This window comes from Peromyscus californicus, unplaced genomic scaffold (genome assembly GCF_007827085.1).
Source record: "Peromyscus californicus insignis strain IS unplaced genomic scaffold, ASM782708v3 Scaffold_3__1_contigs__length_106647218, whole genome shotgun sequence".
NCBI classification, from domain to species: domain Eukaryota; kingdom Metazoa; phylum Chordata; class Mammalia; order Rodentia; family Cricetidae; genus Peromyscus; species Peromyscus californicus.
The window spans coordinates 79,790,219-79,809,405 of NW_026294551.1; the positions used below are offsets into that span (position 1 = coordinate 79,790,219).

Below are 19,187 nucleotides of genomic sequence, written 5' to 3' on the forward strand. Positions count from 1 at the left end.
AAGTACTTTATTCTTTCAGCCATCCCCTGAGCCCTATCAGGTTCTTTTATCCATGGTAAAGGATGATACTTTTTTGTTAGTCAAAATGCTAAAAATCTATTCTAAGTAAATATTATTCAAATGAGTTAATTTCAATGAAATCATTAAGAGAAATAGGTAAAGTAATAGATGGATTTGGGTAGATTTTTGCAAAGGTGCTCCTGAAGTGACAGATTTGGAGAAACTCCATCTAGTGACTTCTGTCTAGTCATCAATGGAGTGATTCCTGGAGCAGAGGCAGCTAGCTCATTTTCTTGAGTTCTCCTCTAGAAGATGCTAAATTACTTGTTGCACACAGTAGGATGTGCACAAAGCCTGGAGGGGCCTCAGGAACGGGTTCTGGGTCTATGGTTTTACCAGAGCATTTGTCTAAGAAAGATAACGAGGTGATTATTGCTAGATGTTGGTCTTGGTTCCAGTTACATAAGTTCCTCCAGTACTGGCCCACAGTCACTGGAGCTATAAATTACACAGGTAAACCTGAATCTACTTACTTCCAAGTTTTAATCACAATAGTTCTAGTGCCTGAATGTTTAACATTTTGTCAGGAAACTGCAGTAACCAGTGCTTGGAGTAATTCCTTCCAGTCGCAGTGATCTAGACCTGATGACTCCCTTCAATGAAGAGAATTTTACAACAACAACCACCACCACCACCACCACCAAACATTGGGGTGTAACTTCCCTAAGCAGGTTATACAAGTTGGCCTTCTACTGAAGAACTCTTTCTCACTCTCTCCAGTGGCATGCCCTGGGAGGAACCAGCTGCTAGGTTGTGGAATGGCCTGTGGCAAAGCCCAGAGGACTTTGAGCTGAGATTTAGTAACAGCTGTGGGGGTGAGCTTGAAAGCAGAGTGCCTTCCTACCTGTGAACCCTTCCCAGTGGAAGCTTCATTGGGCCTCAGAGCCCTGGAAAGGTGGTCTGCAACTTCACCCAGACCTTCATCCACAGGCCCCAGCTCAGAAACCCCCAGGTTTCTAACTCAGACCTTGGCATCATAAAGGTCTGCTGTGGCCGCTAAGCTCTGGGGACAACTTGTCATAGAGCAAGAGCTAACAAATGTAGGGACTAAGTAAGTACTTTTCCTCTGATCTGATTTAATCCTTCCAGCAATCTGTAAAATAAGTATTTTAAATCCATGCTTTACAGCTGAGAGGAAGAAAGATAGGAAGTATGTTGTTTGGAGCATATGACGCTCTAAAGGGGTTGTTAATAATAAGAGTAACAATGATTGTTATTATTAGTTTTTTTTTTGAAATGTGTTTTTAGTCATGGAATACTTAGTCCCTTATTATATATATGAGAACCTAGAGATCTAGGCAGGCCCCATAAAATTTGTTTATTGCTTTAATATATATACATATATATATATATATATATATATATATATATATATATATGCACAAAAAAGATACTAGACTTAAATGTGTTTATAGTTAGGCAAACTAAAACCCTTGGAGAAAATATTCACTGAATAGGTAGTTACATTAAACTATGGTTTAAATAAATCTGAGATTTAGAGTGTGTATTCCCACTTTCCGGTTTAACATATTTATGTATCTACTACTTACTCCCAGGGAAAAGGCTGAGGAAGACTAATCTTATAGGATTAGTGGGTCCTGGGATGTAGACAGGTGTGAATATATACATATTCAAATAATGCATCTTTCTTCATGGTGTAACAATCAATTATAAATCTTTCCCACCTTCTGTTCTGGGGTCTAGATCAGCCAGTGAGAGGTCTAAATTCTCTCTCCCTCTCTGGTGGCTTCCCACTCAGCCTTTCCCAGGGGCTATACTAGGTTGCCAGGTTCCGCTCCTACCCATCCCTTGGGTACAGTGCTCTTCTTGTCTCCATGACTCACATCCCTGCCCCCTCTGACGGGATACATCTCAGCACTCATTTTCCACACTCCTCAATTCTCTTTCGACATTTGCACCAGGAAAAGAGAAGCCACCTTCCTAATACAAATTTGTATGACAGGGAGGAAGACACTTGGTTAGATTTCACACAGCGCTCTCCCGGTCCTCACTCTTTGTCAACTATAACCTGCTCCGGGTGGAAATGACTGTTTTAGGACTTTGTTCCTTTCTCCCTGTCTCCTGTCCCATCAAAATGTACCAGCTGAAGGCATTATTTCCTTAGGGTCCTGCTCCACAACACACAAATTGGTGTTGAAAATTTAAACTCTGAGTAATTTCAGTTTACGTGGAACTTTTCAATAGGTGTTGAAAATTTAAACTCTGAGTAATTTCAGTTTACATGGGACTTTTCAATAGGTGGGCTAATCTTAACTGGCAAGACATTGACAATTGAGTAAAAAGTGCAGCATATGTGACTCGCTCTAGCCTGGCAAGAGAGCAGAATTCTGGACTTGGTTGTTTTCACAGAGTAGCAGGGGAAGCTGTTGGGCTAGAGACTGAGCCTTGGGGGCTTTCAATGTCCTTACCTGTAAAGTAGGGAGATAAGCAGCAGCATCCAAACAAACAGTTAAGTAAGTGTGTGGATAAGTTAATGAATACTGGGCTGAATGTCTTCCAGATCCTTCCTTGGATCCTCTGAGATCCAAGATCCTAAGAGTTGGCTGAGGGGCTGCTGCATATATCAACTTTCAATCCCTCCCTAAACTGGCTTCAATCTACTTCTCCCACCTATCTCTTTGGCCTCACCTGATTCTCTGTGTTAATGGAGTACACGGTGTCTGTCTGATCCAGCAGTTTGCAAGAATAAGCAATATTGACTGCTGTCTCCTGTTTATCTCCTGTCAAAACCCAAAGCTGGATTCCAGCCTCCCGAAGTGCAGCAATGGTGTCTGGAACTCCTTCTTGGAGTCGATCCTCAATTCCAGTGGCTCCTGGAAAGTCCAAAGATGTGGGAGCTCAGTTACAGCAAATACATGACTGCTTACTTCTCAAAGTACTACACAGCCAAACAGTGTTTATCAAATATCTTCTGTGTATTAGTCTGTGTCCCCAGGATACAGCCATGAACTAGATAAAGATGATTCCTGTGATGGCTAATTTTATGTCAACTTGACATAATATAATCTAAAGCCATTTGAGAGAAGGGAACTCCAGTTGAGAAAATGCTTCCATAAGATTGGCTGTAGTTAGGCCTGTACAGCATTTTATTAATTAGTGATTGATGTAGGAGGGTCCAGCCCAGCTCATTACAGGTGGGGTTGCCTCTGGGCAAATGGTCCTGGATTCTATAAGAAAGAAGGCAGAGCAAGCCATGGAAAACAAGCTATTAAACAGCACCCCTCCATGGTCTTTACATCAGCTCCTGCCTCCAGGGTCCTGCCCTGTTTGAGTTCCTGTCCTGACTTCCTTCAGTGTTGAACAGTGATGTGGAAACATAAGCCAAATAAACATATTCTTTCCCAATTTGCTTTTGGTCATGGTATTACCACAACAATAGCAACCCTAACTAGGACAATTGGTACTTGCCCAGAACTCAAGTCATTGAATGAAGGTTTGTAATTGAACTACGTGGTAAGGTCAGAGTGCTATGTGAGTGGACGCTGAGCTTCACCTTGAAAGTCAAGGATAGTTTCCTGCTGAAAGACCATGTTGGTTCAGACCTGGAAGATCAGTCACAGAGGTGAAGGTAATGGGATCTGCATGTTTGACAGTCTAGAGTTTAGACAACTAGACAGGAGGCAGAAGAGAATGTGAGAGGGAGGAAGAAGGGCTTCTGGGCCATATCAGGGCCTTGATAGATAGGCGACTTATCTTGCAGCAAAGAAAGCCATTAAAGGGTGTGAGCTGAGGAGGGACCGGATCAGGTTTATATTTTCAGATCATTCTAGAGAGTGGATGGGAGATGGGAGAGGCTGGATGAGAGGTTCTTAGGGGCTGAGCAGGAGTGCAGAGAAGACCTGGTGGGGGCCTGTAGTGACAAAGGGCAATGGGTGTGGAAGACATGAGATGGGAACCTTCACTCTGCAGCTGATGACGGCAGATTTAATAGGGCCTCAGTTTTTTGTTACTATTCTCGGAGAGAATTAGACATGCAGATGCCATCATTTGTGGATGATCTCAAGCTTCGCCTCAACCCTGATGAATCCATCCCCAGATATTAAATAGTTGCTAAGTGCTTAAGCAAAAACTCAGCCTGCACTTAAGATGAGATTCATTTCAGGCTATAGACTAATGGCTAACCATTTCACTTGGAGTCGAAGCAAAGGCTTTGTTTCTTTCAACAATCAAGAGTGGTTAAAACGTTGGCAAAGCAGTTATATTGGCTGCATATTGAAAAACCAACTCATATTTTGAGATTTAGTGTGAAGGCCATGCAATATTTTTGGTGGTCACAGGAAATCTGCCACCAAGTCACATTTCCCAGCCACCTTGGGGTGACAAAAGGGACCCATCTCTCTTCAAATGTGCCTGTTTTGTATTTTGGGTACAAATACACAGGTAAACAACTCTATGGATAGTGATGGCTTAAGTATCATCTTTCTCTGTGAGGTTCGGCCTGCAAGGTGAGCTTCTGAAGTCGATTTCTGGTACAGTGAGGCTGTGTGAAGGAGGGAGGAGGAAACACACATTAATTTGTGTGAAAAGGGAAAATGAAACAGGAAGACCGTGGCTGCCTCTCCCAGACAGGGAAGCTGACTGGCTCCAGCAAGTGAGTTCCCCACCAGAGCCAGCTGCTGAACATTTTCTGCAGCTGAGACTTGTTGCTACCTTGAAGCTAAAGACATGTCCAGGATGTGAAAGAGTGGTGGGAACCCCAGATGGGGGTGACTGCCTGCGGCCTTGTATGGCAGGTAGAATATTCCGGACTGGCTACCTTCTGGTTCTTGTGAAAACAATTCCTGTGTCCAGCTTTAGAAGCATCAGGGCTCATGAGGCAACACGTACAGGCCTCTGCAGCCCAGACAAAGGACAAGCGACTGAAGGTGCTAGAGAGTAATAATTTCTTCTGTTTGAAGGCTCTTCAACTAACCTTGCTGCTACCCTTTAGGTGTGAAGCCCTCACCATCTTATAGCAATGAAAGATGGCTTTCGGCTCAATGGCCAGTGCACACCCCTGATTCCTTCGTGTGTGTCTTTCTAGAGGGGGGCTGGGAAAAAGCCCCTATACCCAAACTCCTTCCTGATGCTGCTCTTCCATCCTGATGGCCTCAGAGTGATTAAAGTCATGGGCATCTTTCCCCAGGCAGGAGGAGATTCATCTTCCTAAGCAAAGCTTTCACTTTTCAGCTTGCAATGCTCTTCTTCCAACAGACATCCAGCCCGTCTCTTAAGCAGCCTCAGTACTTCTCATCTTGCCCCTGGCTTCTCGGTCTACCCTTTCTATAGCAGTAGTCCTGGTGGTTTTACTAAAGTACCCTGTAAATGTTTAGCATATGATGTACATGGCACATCATAAATTGGGTTCCGCTGGCCTCTTCACCTCCTGTGATTCTCCTCTATATTCTGTGGTCCAGCTAAAGCAGATCTCTGCATTTCCACCTCTCCTCAGACCTCACCTCCCACCTTTCATTTAGTCCCTTTGTTCTGTCGTGAACACTCCCTCCCCCCTTTTTCTGAACAGCTTATCATTTTGTTTTCAATTAGCGGCCTTCCCAGAGCCTCTTTGGTCCCAGTATGAGGTTGAAACTTCCTATTTTACATTTGTCTCCCACCTCTACATCTTTTGCTCAGATCTTACCACTTGCTGAGTGATGAAATGACTTGCCTAACCATCCCAAGTCTACATGGCTAGACTCTGAGCTGTGGGAAGGTGGGGGTTGTGGTTTGCATTTCTCGGTGTAGCTGCAAAGCCTAGCATGCTACTTGGTGCACACAGTACGCATACAACAAACATTTGAATGGGCAAAGGAATCTGTGGTTGAGGAAGAAGCCAAATTCATAGGTTTCTTCCATCAGGGAGTCCGGGAATGCTCTCAGAACATCCCCAGGAAGCCAGGCTGGTTGCTGGCATGGCCCAATTATGTCAAATATCTGGAAACACCCAGGGAAGGCTCCTAATTGAGACAAAATTGTAGTGGCATCAGAATCCTGGCCAAGAGCTGGTTTCCTAATGTGTAGCATTCCCCTTTCTGTCTTTTTAATGTGGCGATGCCTTATTTGCAGCTACCGAGTAAAGTGAGATGATTCTCCAGGTGCTGGGCTGTCTCCATCAGAAGCTCTTCTCTGTTGTCAAGCGATGCTTCGGCTTCACGCCGGAAACTGGCCCACCTCTGGAAGTCCTCTTCATTTACAACCTATGAAACAAGAAGAGGATTATTAGTAACCTTGAGTGGATAAGCAAATGGAGTCCCCTCTTCTTCCTCATGTGCTGGGCCTCCTATATGTCTGCTTGGGCTTCACAGAATCGGGTGCAGAATTCTCCATAGTGAAGTTTTGAATGCATAAATTGATTACAGATTAATTCTTATGTTTCACGATCACCAAACATCTGCTGAGTCCCTACTGTGCTCAGGGCTCTGGAGATGAATAACAAAAAAAGGTCTCAGGATGCCATAGATTATATGCTGGTGGAGGGTGAGACATTTTAGTCAGGTAAGTGATGTAAATGAATAGATCATTTCAAGGAGTACTATGCAGATAACAAAAGGGATAAACTATAGAGTCTGTTGGGGTTGTGGCTTTCTGTTGGATAGCAAGATCCTCTTGTCAGGTAACACGCAAGCTAAGACTCAAGGAGTCCATGCTGCAGTAGATAGCCTTATGCCCAGAATACAGACAGTATAAATTGGAGTTGATGGGTTATTATATAACAAAAGAGGACATAGCATTGAGGGGGTAAGGAGGTAGGACAGTTCCTGGAGAAGTTAAGGTGAGAAGTTGGGGGTGTGTGAATATAATCAAAATACACTGTATGAAATTCTCAGGAAATTAATAAAAATATTTTAAAAGGGCCCAATCTTAGGAGTCATGAGGAGGAACATGTGAAACAGCCATAAACTTGACCCCATTCTGGATCCGATAATGCATCAGCTGAGGGAGGTGGGAAGTAAAGTGGAAGGGCCAGACATGAGGCTGGAAAGGAAAACAGTAGCCCTATTTTCCACAGCCTATAGAACACTCCACCAGGCATGTTGTCAAACATACAGAGGTGCCATGCCTTTCTCCTTTGGAGCCCCACAGCACTTTGGGACCACCATGTTTATATGTTTGCGTTCTCTTTTATTTTTTATTTTTTAATTTTTTTTTGGTTTTTTGAGACAGGGTTTCTCTGTATAGCTTTGGGCCTGTACCTGGATCTGGCTCTGTAGAGCAGGCTGGCCTTGAACTCAGAGCGATCCGCCTACCTCTGCTTCCCGAGTGCTGGGATTAAAGGCGTGTGCCACCACCGCTCAGCTGCATTCTCTTTTACAATTGAGTAATTCTTTTATACAAGCACTAAATATTCAGAGTCCCTCTGAGTGGCACTATAGGGAAAGTCAAGGGACACAGGCCTTGTTTGTTTGGAGACAGGACCTCATGATGTAGCCTTGGCTGGCTTGGAATTCACAGAGATCTACCTGCCTTTGCCTCCTGAGTGCTAGGATTAAAGGTGTGCACCGCCAAGCCTGACCACAGGTAGCTCTTTTACATTTGAGAAATGTACAGTCTGTAACAGGAGACAAAATAGACACAGACTTATGGAAAGCAGAGTAGTAAGAGTATAATTATAGGACCTAGAGAACATTATAAGCTGTGTGGTTGCTGTCCTAAAGACTCACCAACAGGTGGTGAGATAGGCACCCAGACAGGCCTGGCTTTAAAGTGAGTACGTTTAATCCCGATGCTGTGCTAAACATGAAGCATATGAGCAGCCCTGGGAGATGCAGAGGAGAAACTACCTCTAGCTACCGTGAAATATACGAGCATCATGGCATTCCTATTAGACATTACATACCTCATCAGATGACCTTGCTCTGTCATTCAAAGCCCCCTGTTTTGCAGGGCCTGCAAAGTTAAGTATCTGAGAGCAAGAGGTGGGTGATCTGTATGGCCACATCTGGGGCAAGGGTAAAGCAATAGCTGGTGATGGGGATTGCAGGCAAGAGCAGAACACAGCTGAATACGTCACCATGGCCCATTACAGGGATCAGCTGCTACATAGGTATAGTGATTGGTGCCATTCAATGAAGATTCTGATTCTCAAGGGAAACCAGAAAGCTAGATTTTTCTTTCACGTACACACACACACACACACACACACACACACACACACACACACACACACACGGAGCATGCCTGCAGGGGTTTATTCTTACCTTCTTAGCAATGCACAGGGTTCGAAGGCCATCTCTTGCATATAAGTCCAGATGTTTTTGGGTCCGGGCATGGATTCTTTTCAGCTTTTTTTCCACATCAATATCACTCACTGTCAAATAATTATTATTTCCCATGAAGCCATGGGCAAATACTCAGGGAACTTTGCCCTCAGCTTCCCAGAATCTTCCTAGGTAACCACAGCAGCTTTAAAGGAGGGGTCCCCTTTCCCAGCCCTCCCTAGGAATGTGGAAGAGGCCTTGTGATGACAGGCTGCCCTGGAAAATGATAATTTTAAGAGTCCCCATGTGGTCTGCTCCTTATAGGTTTTCTTCAAAAGCCTGGCTAGAAAAAGCGCTACTTAAGGCAAGGAGGTAATCTAAGAAATTGCTCCAATACATCTATCTACAAGAGAACTGCCTGGGAAGTTAATACAAAGGTATCCTCGGGTGGAGTGTCAGGGGCTGGGAGTTTCAGTCTTCCTTGTTACCTGAGGTATGTTTTTAGTTGCCAGCCATGCCCACAGAGCCAACCAACTTTGCAAACTGTTCTCTGAAACTTAGACAATCCATCATCCTCTCTGTCATCTACTTTAGTTCTTGTCAAGCTCAGTCTCAAGACAGCTGCAAACCTGGATCTCATTAGCGGAGTTCTTCAGCATGTTGGGTTTGCTGACTTAGGCTTTCTCTCAATATGAGAGATGGTGTTAGAAAAAAAAATAGCTTTTGCATTTCCTGTAACTATAGTGTGAAAAATACCTCACTGCCTTGTTCAAAATCCCTGTGTTAAAGTTCCATGTAGCATATTTTTTTTTCTGAAGTCACTTGTTTTTTCCTTATTAGACAGTAAGAATATTTTGGGGCTGGGCTGACTGGGGAGGGGCAGGACCGGTGATAATGTCACTTCCTTTATCTAAGCTGTGACAGGCATTACTCGTCTATCATAGCACGCTATAAATCTGAGCAATGCAACCTTCAGAAATCCCTTACCAGTGCTGGACAGAGGTTGTAGAGAGACCCTCAGTAGTGACTAGAATTTGAATACCTCACCCATTCCTTTGTACAGTACAAAGGTAAAAATATAATTCCTAACAGTGATCTCACTAAGTCCACTAAGGAAGTCCAGTTAGTCTATTTCATACACTATAAACATCCTTTCAAATATTATTTCCTCATTGTTCAAAGTACCTAAGCATGGTCTTCATGCATGCATGCAATGTCTAGTTGAGCACTATTTACAATATTTTATCTTCAGAAACAATCCTTTTTGAAGCTCACCACTTGTGAGCCTTGGGTTCCTCTCCACAAGTTCACTGAACTTGATGTTATTTCTCCCCTCCCTTTCAAAGCTCTGCCTCTTTTTTAACACAGTAACACTGACTGTGCTTTTTATTGGCAGGATCTCCAACCTGTTTTTGCAATCAAGTGAAGGAGTAAACAAACGTCTCCAGGGTAACGTGTCTCTGTTGCCCAGAGACAGAGCACTATGGCTTCCTCGACTCAGAAGCACTGAATTCACTTGTCTGCCAGAGTCTAGGGATGAAGCAAACTAATTAGCTCCCTTCTCATTCTAAACACTAATCAGTCCCCATGAACCTCTTGGCTGTGATCCACAGCTGATAATGCAGGAGGCTCTGGGCTGCCTGGGCAATTCTGAAGCTTGGCTAGGATCTACTATCCTGGGAGAATCATAGCCCTATCACTGTCTTCTCCTTGTTAGCAACCAGGATGCGGCTGCACACTAATTCATGCTTCTCTGATATTGCACATGGACACGTAGGGACTTTGGAACATGTTTCTGGCTCTGTGCAAGTTTATGAAAATCTATCTTGGTGCATCGGGGGAGTGGGGCACTGGGGAAAATGATAATAAAGAGGGACACTTGAAGGATCGTGGTGTGCTCTAGGGTATGACTAATGGATGTTTAGGTAGAAAGAAACAGGGTGTGGATATGGATAATGACTATTTTAATGCGTGTGGAAATCCGGAAACTGGGTAAAGTGAAGGTAAAATGGTTTTCCATATAGAAGACCTTATAAAGTCTTGAGTGTATGAATGGACGTCCCAATTCTCTAGGTCAAGGTGATGGAAAATTCAGTGTATTCTAAGGACCTTGTTTTGAGAGCATCTCATGGGCCCAGAATCCTGTTGGGACATGCTAGATGCAGCAAGTGACTTGTTACTTTGGTTCCCCATCACCATGCCACACTGCCTCTGGGACTATAGCACCTGTGTCCCTGGGCCTGATAAGGCGAACTCACCACAGGCGGGATCTTCTAGCAGGTCCATGATAACTGAGTCAGCACCCTTGGTGTAGACAATGATCTCACCTGTCAGCGGGTGCCTCACCACCACTGACATTCTCTTCCGGACAGAGTCAAATCCCAGTGTGAAGAGGAGGTCAAAGGTGAGGCAGATGCCCTGGGGTAGACGCACAGTCACCTGCTCAGGTGTTCTGGACACCAGTGTGAAACTGTAGGCACGGGCAGCATGCACGAGAGCTGCCTCATCAGGGCTCTCGGCCTCATAGCAGAGCTCAGGTCCATCCAGGCTGAGAGCTGGGGCCTCCAGCCCCTCCTCTAGAGAAGCCCCTGACTCGGACCCCAGGATGTCACCCTGCTCCCATGTGCTGCTTCTGTAACCGCCATCCGTGGAACAGTCTCCGCTACATACAGATGCATCATCTTTGTCGTCTGAGTCTGTGGTGGGCATGGTGGGCCCCAGACTCTCTCCTAGATCTGCGTCCGAGGGGGCGGTGGAAGAGAATGATTGGCTGAGGCTCAAAAGCTTCAGCCTCTGGAACAGCTGTTGAATCTTCTCCAAGGACGTCCCCAAAGCCTTGTTGGAGGGGGGAGTGGTAACCTGTGGTTGAATGAGGAAAGGGCAAAATTACTCCAAGCACTCAGGCTTCGTATTCATACAGAATGTGAAGGTCCTTTTGCAGTCAGTGGGTTATTTGGGTCTCCTGTGGTCACCATAGACAAGACCCATGTGTTCTGTGAACCTCAGCTGACCTGCTCATAGAAAGAGGGTGTTAGCTTAGATGATTCCTTCTAGGCCTGCCATCCTAGGTATGGCCAGTGCTCATAGTCCTGTAGTTTCTGAGCATCCCACTCTGGTCATGGTGGAAAAAAACAAGGGAGATTTAAGTGTGGCACTCAAGAGTGCCCACTCTCTCACAGTTTATTGTATGGTAAGCTGCTTTCTCAGGGTGTGAATCATCACATTTACTCTTTCCTGAAATTTAATGGGCTACCATCAGTATGAGTGTGGTAACCAGGCACCCAGATGGTGAATAAATTTGCCACGATAACCTAGAGTCTTGGTAATAGAGCTGGGACTCAGTTCTGAGCCTGGGTCCAGTCATTAGCTCAGAGCTATGTGCTAGTGTAAGCCTTCTCATTAGCTTGAAAACTGAAGTTGGATGCTAGCTTTTCCAAAATAGCACTTCTCAAAAATAGTTACTTGTTCAGATAATGCTTCCTGTCTCCTATGTGTCACTGAAAATGCTTGATCAGCAAGTGATGTTTCTGAGTGGTTTGAAATGTGGGCATAATGAGAGGAAGTTATGGTCTATTGAATCCTGTTTTCTTGGTTTGACAGCCACAAGTTGTACCAAATCATTCTTGTCAGTGACTTGTAGGAAGCTTGGATGGGTCTGTAGATAACTGAAGACCCATCTACCCTTCGCAGATTTCATTGTTTAACTTCATATAGGTAACCACATATCTGCATTATTCCCGAGGAAAGGACATAACACATAAGCTAATTAATTTTAACCCCCTTATAAAAGCAGATGCAGGTATAATATTGGGAACCACGACAGAGCCACACAGACAGTTCTACTGTGTATTAATTATACCTCCTTACTTATCAAGACCTCAGATTCCACTTGTTAAATCCAAACATATCCCACATCATGTTTCCGGGTTGTAAGGGTTAGATGGTGAATGCAGGTAAAGTGTTTAGTATGGGACTTGGCACACAGCCAAATACTCAATAAATATTTACTCATTATCTGCCTTACATATGGATAGGTTGAAAGTCACACAAGCAGTGGATGTGTGACTTTTCCCATTTAATTTATAAAGAGGAAAACAGACCTAGGAAGATTACATGCCTGATCCAGGTTTCACAGTGATGGACTGATGATGCTGTGGTTAGCACCAAAGGGTCATGTCTTTATGATCAGGGTTTTCTCCTTTCCGATTTGCCTTTATACTTTTCTCTCTCCCTCCCCCCGATTCCCAACCATCACTGGGCCTTACCCTCTTTCTGGGCTCAGTGGTTGTGGACACCATGACAGAGTTGCAGATAGTCAGGGCAAGGAAGAAGTCAGCAATGGAGGCAGTGGTGGAATGGGAAGGCTTGGGGAGTCTGGTGTCTGAGGACTCCAGCCACAGGGCAGCATCTCTCACCTTGCTCAGGAGGTTTTTATCGGGAGTCACATCTTTTTCCTGGAAGAAGAAAAGCACAAGTGAGATCCTGTCCTGAAAGGACTGGGAAGGGCGGTCCCTTTCAGCAGGCTCTGCATGTCTAGGGTAAGGATAACTCTATCTTCCCTGCTGTCTCGAATCCAGCACATTCCTCCCTTCCACTGGACCGATCATTGCTCATTTTTCATTCTATTCCTCCTTGTTAACCAGCTCCATGGAACCATCAGCTGCCAGGCACTGGCATTTCTTCCCATCTAACACCTCCTTACCACTTGCTCCCTACTCCTCTTACTTGCAGTCTGGCTTGGACCCTCCAGCCCTCAATTTTGTAATTTTTTTTTGCACCAACTTTATACCAGTATTACTGCCTTTTAGTTCTTGTTTTCACCCTTCATGTGCACACATACTATGCCATGTTCCCAAAACATTACTTTCTTCCTGCAACTTAAGACTTCCAAAAAGATCTCTAGATCACCACAGTTAGCATCATCAACTCCTCCTGCATCTACAACCTTTCATACATGCATTTCCAAGATTTTTCTTCAGTAGACCCTAGAGGTCTCTGTTGCATTTTGGACACACCATCTCCTTCGATGACTTTGGTCACACCTGTTAGGTTAAGAATCCTCTCCTACCCAGCAGAATCCTTCCTAGATCTTAATGACCACAGAAGTGTCGCCTGCTCATTAGAGGTTTTCTAACTCACGATGAACTCTTCTGAACCACAAAAGCAAGTTCTACAGTGAGACTGCCCACAGTTACCAAGCATGTAAGGAGAATGAGGGAAGTAGGCCAAGGCACAGCTGAGGTCATTATGGGATGGAAGGTGCTGTTGACCTGGCAAGCCATACTAGATAGTGCTGCCAGCTTTGCTTAGCAAAATGCTCCAAGGCTGGTCCCTTTGCCAAGAATCCTGACTCTTCGGGAGAAAGCAGAGATGGTTAAGTGACCTGTTTTCTCTTTTTCTTTCCTTTTATTTTCTGAGCTGAAGCTGGTCCATAGTTTCCCATTCTTTTGTAGAACTTTCCATTTGTTCCGTCACTCTGAAATATGGGCTATCCAACTTCTCTGCATTTGAATATTGTGCTTCTAAAAGTAGCTCACATTTATGAAGTGCTTTCTACCTTCCCAAGCCTAGGACCCCCCAGGTCTATGTGGAGATGAATGTAATCCAGTCTTAACCAAAGTCCAGAGATGTGGGCTAATTTGACCACTGGCTCTTAGCAAGACAGGGGGAAGCCCAAATCATGAATTATATACCTATACAACAGGCACAGCATCTTCCTCCCTGGGCTTATACCACAGGGGCTTCATTAACACTCCTTCCAAAGTTCTGTAGCTACAGTAGCCAATACTACCTAAACACCGAGCCCATTTCTCATAATAATAAGAACTCCTATCCATGTAGTGTTTCATATGTTCCCAGCACATCTGCCATCTCAATGTATCCTTGCTATTAGTACTGATATTGTCTGGGTGATGTTACCTCTGAATTTTAAATGAGGAAACTCACGCTTAGCAAAATTCAGTGCCTCACCTAAGCTCTCAAAATAAGTGGATTTCCTCAGTTGATTTTTGGTAGTTTGACTCTAGAATATCCCCCTTTTTCCCCCACCCCTATACCAGGCAAGATCCTCCATGAGAAGGAAGAGGCCTTTGGGACTTGGTGAAAGTTGGAGCCTTTAGTGTCTGGCATGCCAGATACAATAGACTGGCTTGCATATCAAACCCTGAGTTCTCAGCAGTCTGGGAGGCTGTGCAAGTGTTCCTCTTCTTGAAAAAAAATCATGTTCCACATCCTGGATTGGTCACACAGCCAGAATCACTTAGCAGGTACTTGTTTAAGTACTCTCGAGTGTGTGTCATGAGGATGATGGCTTTGTCTCTGATGTGTCCCCAGTGCCCGCAGATTATGGACATGTTGAATGCAGAATGTTGAATGACTCCCTTCTAGAGTACTTTGCTTGTCCACCACTGATGGACTCTTGACCTCCCCCCCATTTTTATTTATTTTTTGAGTGTATGTGTATGTGTGTGGGTGCCGTGAGTAGAGGTCAGAGGACAACGTCTGGAAGTCAGTCCTCTCCTTCCACTGTGTGGTTCCCAAGAATCGAACTTAGGCCATCAGGCTAGGTGGCAGACAACTTTACCTGCTGCGCCATCTCATTGGCCCTTAACATTTCTTTATTAAAACTGTTCTTTAATACATTTCTACTTGATCGTACGCAATGTGTGACAAAAGGCTTCTGAAGGTGCTGGGAGAAGATGTCAATCAACCTTTACATAGTCACCATATCTGCTCTGTCCAGCAAATTCCTTCAGGGTGCTCTGTGCTCTGGCCCATTGTTTTTTCTGTGTGGTTTGTTAGCATTTGGGAACTTAGCCCTTCAAACACATAGAAAAAGGCAATTTCTTTCCCAACTCTTGGTAACTCCAAAGGAAAAGAAAGAGGAATGTATGGAGGCCATTTATGGGGTTTTCAAGCTAGAGCTCTGTGGTATCCAGGCTCTCAATTGGTTGGCTTTCCTTCTACTGTCAATTACCTGAAGCATACAAATCTTGTGGGAGCTTAGGGTCCACAGGAAGGGATGCTGTTATCATTAGATTATCATTGATGATAATGGGTACATACTTGTTATCCTAAGTCCTTGGCTAAATACTCTCATTTACATAATTGACATCAGCTACTGTCATTTTCCATTTTGATTATGAGGCAAAAGTGGCTCACTGAAATGAAGGAATTTGTCCAAGGTCTCAAGTCCTGTGCTGGGATCCTGAATCTAGTTCTTGCTAATCCATAAGCCTGAACTCTTAAATGTTATACTGGTGCTTTACAAACTGTGTTTGAATTCAGGCCACCTGGAATGTGCCTGGTCACCTGCATTTCTAACTAGCTCACAGGAAGGACTTGTGCTGCTGGTTCAGGAGCAAAGTTTGAACAGCAAAAATGTGTACTACACTGTTGCCCAATGACTGCTCTTCCTCTCTGGCTAGGATGTATTCCCACACTGAAGTCTGGTGAAAGTAGGCAGCCTCCATTCTGGTATTCTACTTTCAGGTGTGTGTGTAGTTTGTGTGTGTGTGTGTGTGTGTGTGTGTGTGTGTGTGTGTGTGTGTGTGTGTGTGTGTATACACATGCATGTGCATATGTGTGGAGGTCAGAGGCCATCCTAGATGCTGGGTATCTTCCTCAATTGCTTTCCACCTTATTTTTTGAGAGAGGGACTTTAACTGAACATGGAGCTCACTGATTGGCTAGGCTGGTTTGAATAAGTTTTAAGAAGCCACTTGAGTCATACTGTCACTGTTACTGATTGGGGATGGCAGCTTCTTAATACAGAAGTCCATTAAGCCAGTGGTAGACAGAAATAGGTGGCTTGGCCCCTAGCCTGCAAGTAAACCCTTTGTGACATGGCTCCTCTTGTGACTCAATCTTCCTTACTTCTCCAGCTTGCATTCTTTTTTTTTCTAGCTATGGATGAGCACCTCCAAATGCTCTGCCTTGCTTCCCCAGAAGCTTGCACTCTTCACCTGCTCCTCATTAGATTACTACCACTGCTTAAATTCCCCTGGTTGCCTCTCAATCTTGTCTTGAAGGCCAATTCAGGTGCTAGCTTTGCCAGGAAGCTGGAAGGAGGATGGTACTACCCTCTGCTGGTCTCTTATAACACATCTGTACCCACCATCCCAGAAGAAGTCACTGGTATCCCACTTGCTCCTTCATTAGGATGTAAATCCCCGAGTCCAGGGGCTACTGCCCTATGAGTCTTTGTATCCTCTCCATCCAGCTACTGTATCCACCACTGAATAGACGTTAACTAATGTTGAAAGATTAGCTGACCAAATAAATGAAAGGCTTTCTGAAGAATTGCTGACAGTCACCACAGATACACTCGACAGAGTAAGGAGGAAGCAGGCCCTTCTGTTTGTTGTTGGGGGACATGTCAATTGCTCTAACATCTTTGGGAAAAATCAATAGCCTAAGAAATGCACCAACACTCCAACTTAGCTCTTATACTCTAAAAATTAATACTGTATAAAAAGTCTGCCACACACATATAAAGCACTCAACTATTCAACAACTTCCAACAACCACTAAAAAAAGAATGAGGCTGTATCTACTGCATTTATACACGTGCCTGCATACAGGAAACATTTTCCAGGATTTGTTAATTTTTTTTTTTTAAATAGAAACATTGGGGCTGGGGAAATGGCTTAGTGGTTAAAGTGCTTGCTCTGAAAGTGTGCAAACTGCAGTTCAGATCCCTAGCACTCATGTAAATACGGGGTGCCTTGGCAGCCCACCTGTAATTCCAGCCTTGGCAGATAGACAAGGGATCCCCAGAGCAAGCTGCCTAGCTAGAGCAGTCATATTGGTAAGCTCTGTGTTTGATTGACAGACCCTATTGCAACGAGTAAGATTGATTGAAGATGACTTCTGACTCTGACCTTGGGTCTCCACATGTGCATGTATGTGCATACTCAGAGAGGCATATGCATGCACAGCCACGTGGACACACACATGCAAACCTGCATATGCACACATGCACACACATGAAAACAGAAAGTCAAAGTCCAAAAGTCCTCTGGTCAAAGCATCATCGTGTGTGTGTGTGTGTGTGTGTGTGTGTGTGTGTTCCATAGAGGCTTCTGTATAGGGAGGTTCCCCTGGAAAGGATGCATAGGCTACTGTGAGGATAGGCTGTACAGGCCTTTGCGGGATGGGGGGGGGAAGGAGGACAGCACCATGTGGCCTTTGATCCCCTTTTAATACCTAACTGCATGTTGGTATTAGTAGCATGCAAACAGGCCTTTTTGGTTGCTGGGAACTAAAGGCTAAATTCCTTTTTCAAGGCAGTGATGTATTTATCCTCGGGTTTCAGTCCTAATGATATTTACTTTGGATGAAGAATCAGGAAAACCCAATTCACCCAGACTGTTAAAGCAAGCTATGTAAGTTGAAGGAAAATTCACTGTGGCTACCCAGGAAAGAATTTTCTGACAGTTCTCAGCCTTCTGTTTGGGTCCCTGGGGGCTAAGGACAATTCTGCCTCGTGTGGTCACATTACTTGCAGAAAGACTGTGTGCCTGCCTGATGAAATCAGGACTCTTTCTTATCTAACCTCACAGAGGCAGCAGGCATATGTTGGCTGCCGTGCCAATGTGCAGGAGAGTCGGAGTGTTTCACAGAGGAGTCATTAAGGAAGAGGCTGCCCTATTCACCTCTTTAAGTTGTGTCTGCTGCATTCTCTCTGGAGGTGTCGGGGAAGGGGACATGCCCGCAGAAGGGAGTGGTGGACGAGCCTTCAGGGGCCCAGTGCTGTTTCCCATGACTGGGAAGATGTTCTTGGCTTCGATGATTTTGGAAAACATTGTGCAAGTGGTTCTTAGACTCTGCTGAAATCTTGGCTGCTTTCAGAGCAGGGCAAAAGGCATTTTATTTTCCATCTGTCCGTGCCATGAAACACTGGCTGGGGACATGCCAGTTTCATAAATATGTTACCCACCTTAAAACCACAGTTTTATAGCAGGCAATTAGGAGATAATCACTGATACTGTCTTGTGTTTGGTAGCTAAAGAAAAAGAACAAACCCAGTTTTGGTTGTTGCTGCTACGACTGATTCCCGTTTTATTTTTGGTTTGTACCCACGGGCCAGGGAAACCAAGAGCTGGCCTTTTTAAATTTTTTTTTTTCTTTTTCAAGACAGGATTTTTCTGTGTAGCTTTGGAGCCTGTCCTGGAACTCGCTTTGTAGCCCAGGCTGTCCTTGAACTCACAGAGATCCACCTGCCTCTGCCACCCGAATGCCGGGATTAAAGGCATGCGCCACCACCTGCTGGGCTTAGTAGCTGGTGTCTTGAGAAGCTGGTAGACTGCTGCCAGGTCCTGGGACCTTGGGAGTTTCTGGGGCAAGCTCTGACTTACAACTTGCTTTTGAAATTGCCAGCCAGTGCAGAACACTGACCATAGTTTAGGTTCTGGAGGCAGTTTGGGATTAGTACGTCCCATGCACTGCCATTAGCCTAGGGCCCTCTATCAAATGTACACTCGCTAGAAGGGTTTCTTGAGCCCAGGAATTTGAGATCATCTTGGGCAAAATAAGTTAAGATGAAATTGTATTTAAAAAAAAAAAAAAAAGGAATCTATTCTGCCTGGTTCTGGGATCCGGTGATTTGTGAGGCTAAGCAAGGGGCAGAGAATCATCATGTTGCCTGTTTCAATGCTGGCAAAAAGCCTCCAGATTTCCCTCCTTGTGCCCTTGGCAGTGGGGGCACTTATTAATAGGCACATAAGGTGCCTGCCACATTAGAACTGTGAAATGCCAAAAGACATTCAGAATAGGCCTAATGACACCTCATTTAAGTAACTGAAAAATATTCATATAAAAATTTGGGAAAAGAGCATTCCATTCAGTGTGTAGAATTAAAGAAAAGGGAAGACATGATAAAACTCTTTAAAATTCCTCTTTAATTACTACTAAAATATTTTCTTTCAC

At 44.5% G+C, this 19,187-nt stretch overlaps 1 protein-coding gene across 5 annotated transcripts in view; it reads right to left on the reverse strand.

The window, feature by feature from the left end:
• Positions 1–19,187, reverse strand: part of Atp10b (ATPase phospholipid transporting 10B (putative)) — a 239,522-nt gene that overhangs the window by 33,089 nt on the left and 187,246 nt on the right. For all 5 annotated transcript variants that reach the window (XM_052758459.1, XM_052758456.1, XM_052758458.1 and 2 more), the window contains 5 exons: positions 12,524–12,712; positions 10,517–11,117; positions 8,259–8,368; positions 6,131–6,257; positions 2,710–2,894 (listed from right to left, as the gene is read on the reverse strand). In XM_052758459.1, coding sequence (XP_052614419.1) covers positions 2,710–2,894; positions 6,131–6,257; positions 8,259–8,368; positions 10,517–11,117; positions 12,524–12,712 — 1,212 coding nt within the window. The remainder of the gene's footprint in view (positions 1–2,709; positions 2,895–6,130; positions 6,258–8,258; positions 8,369–10,516; positions 11,118–12,523; positions 12,713–19,187) is intronic.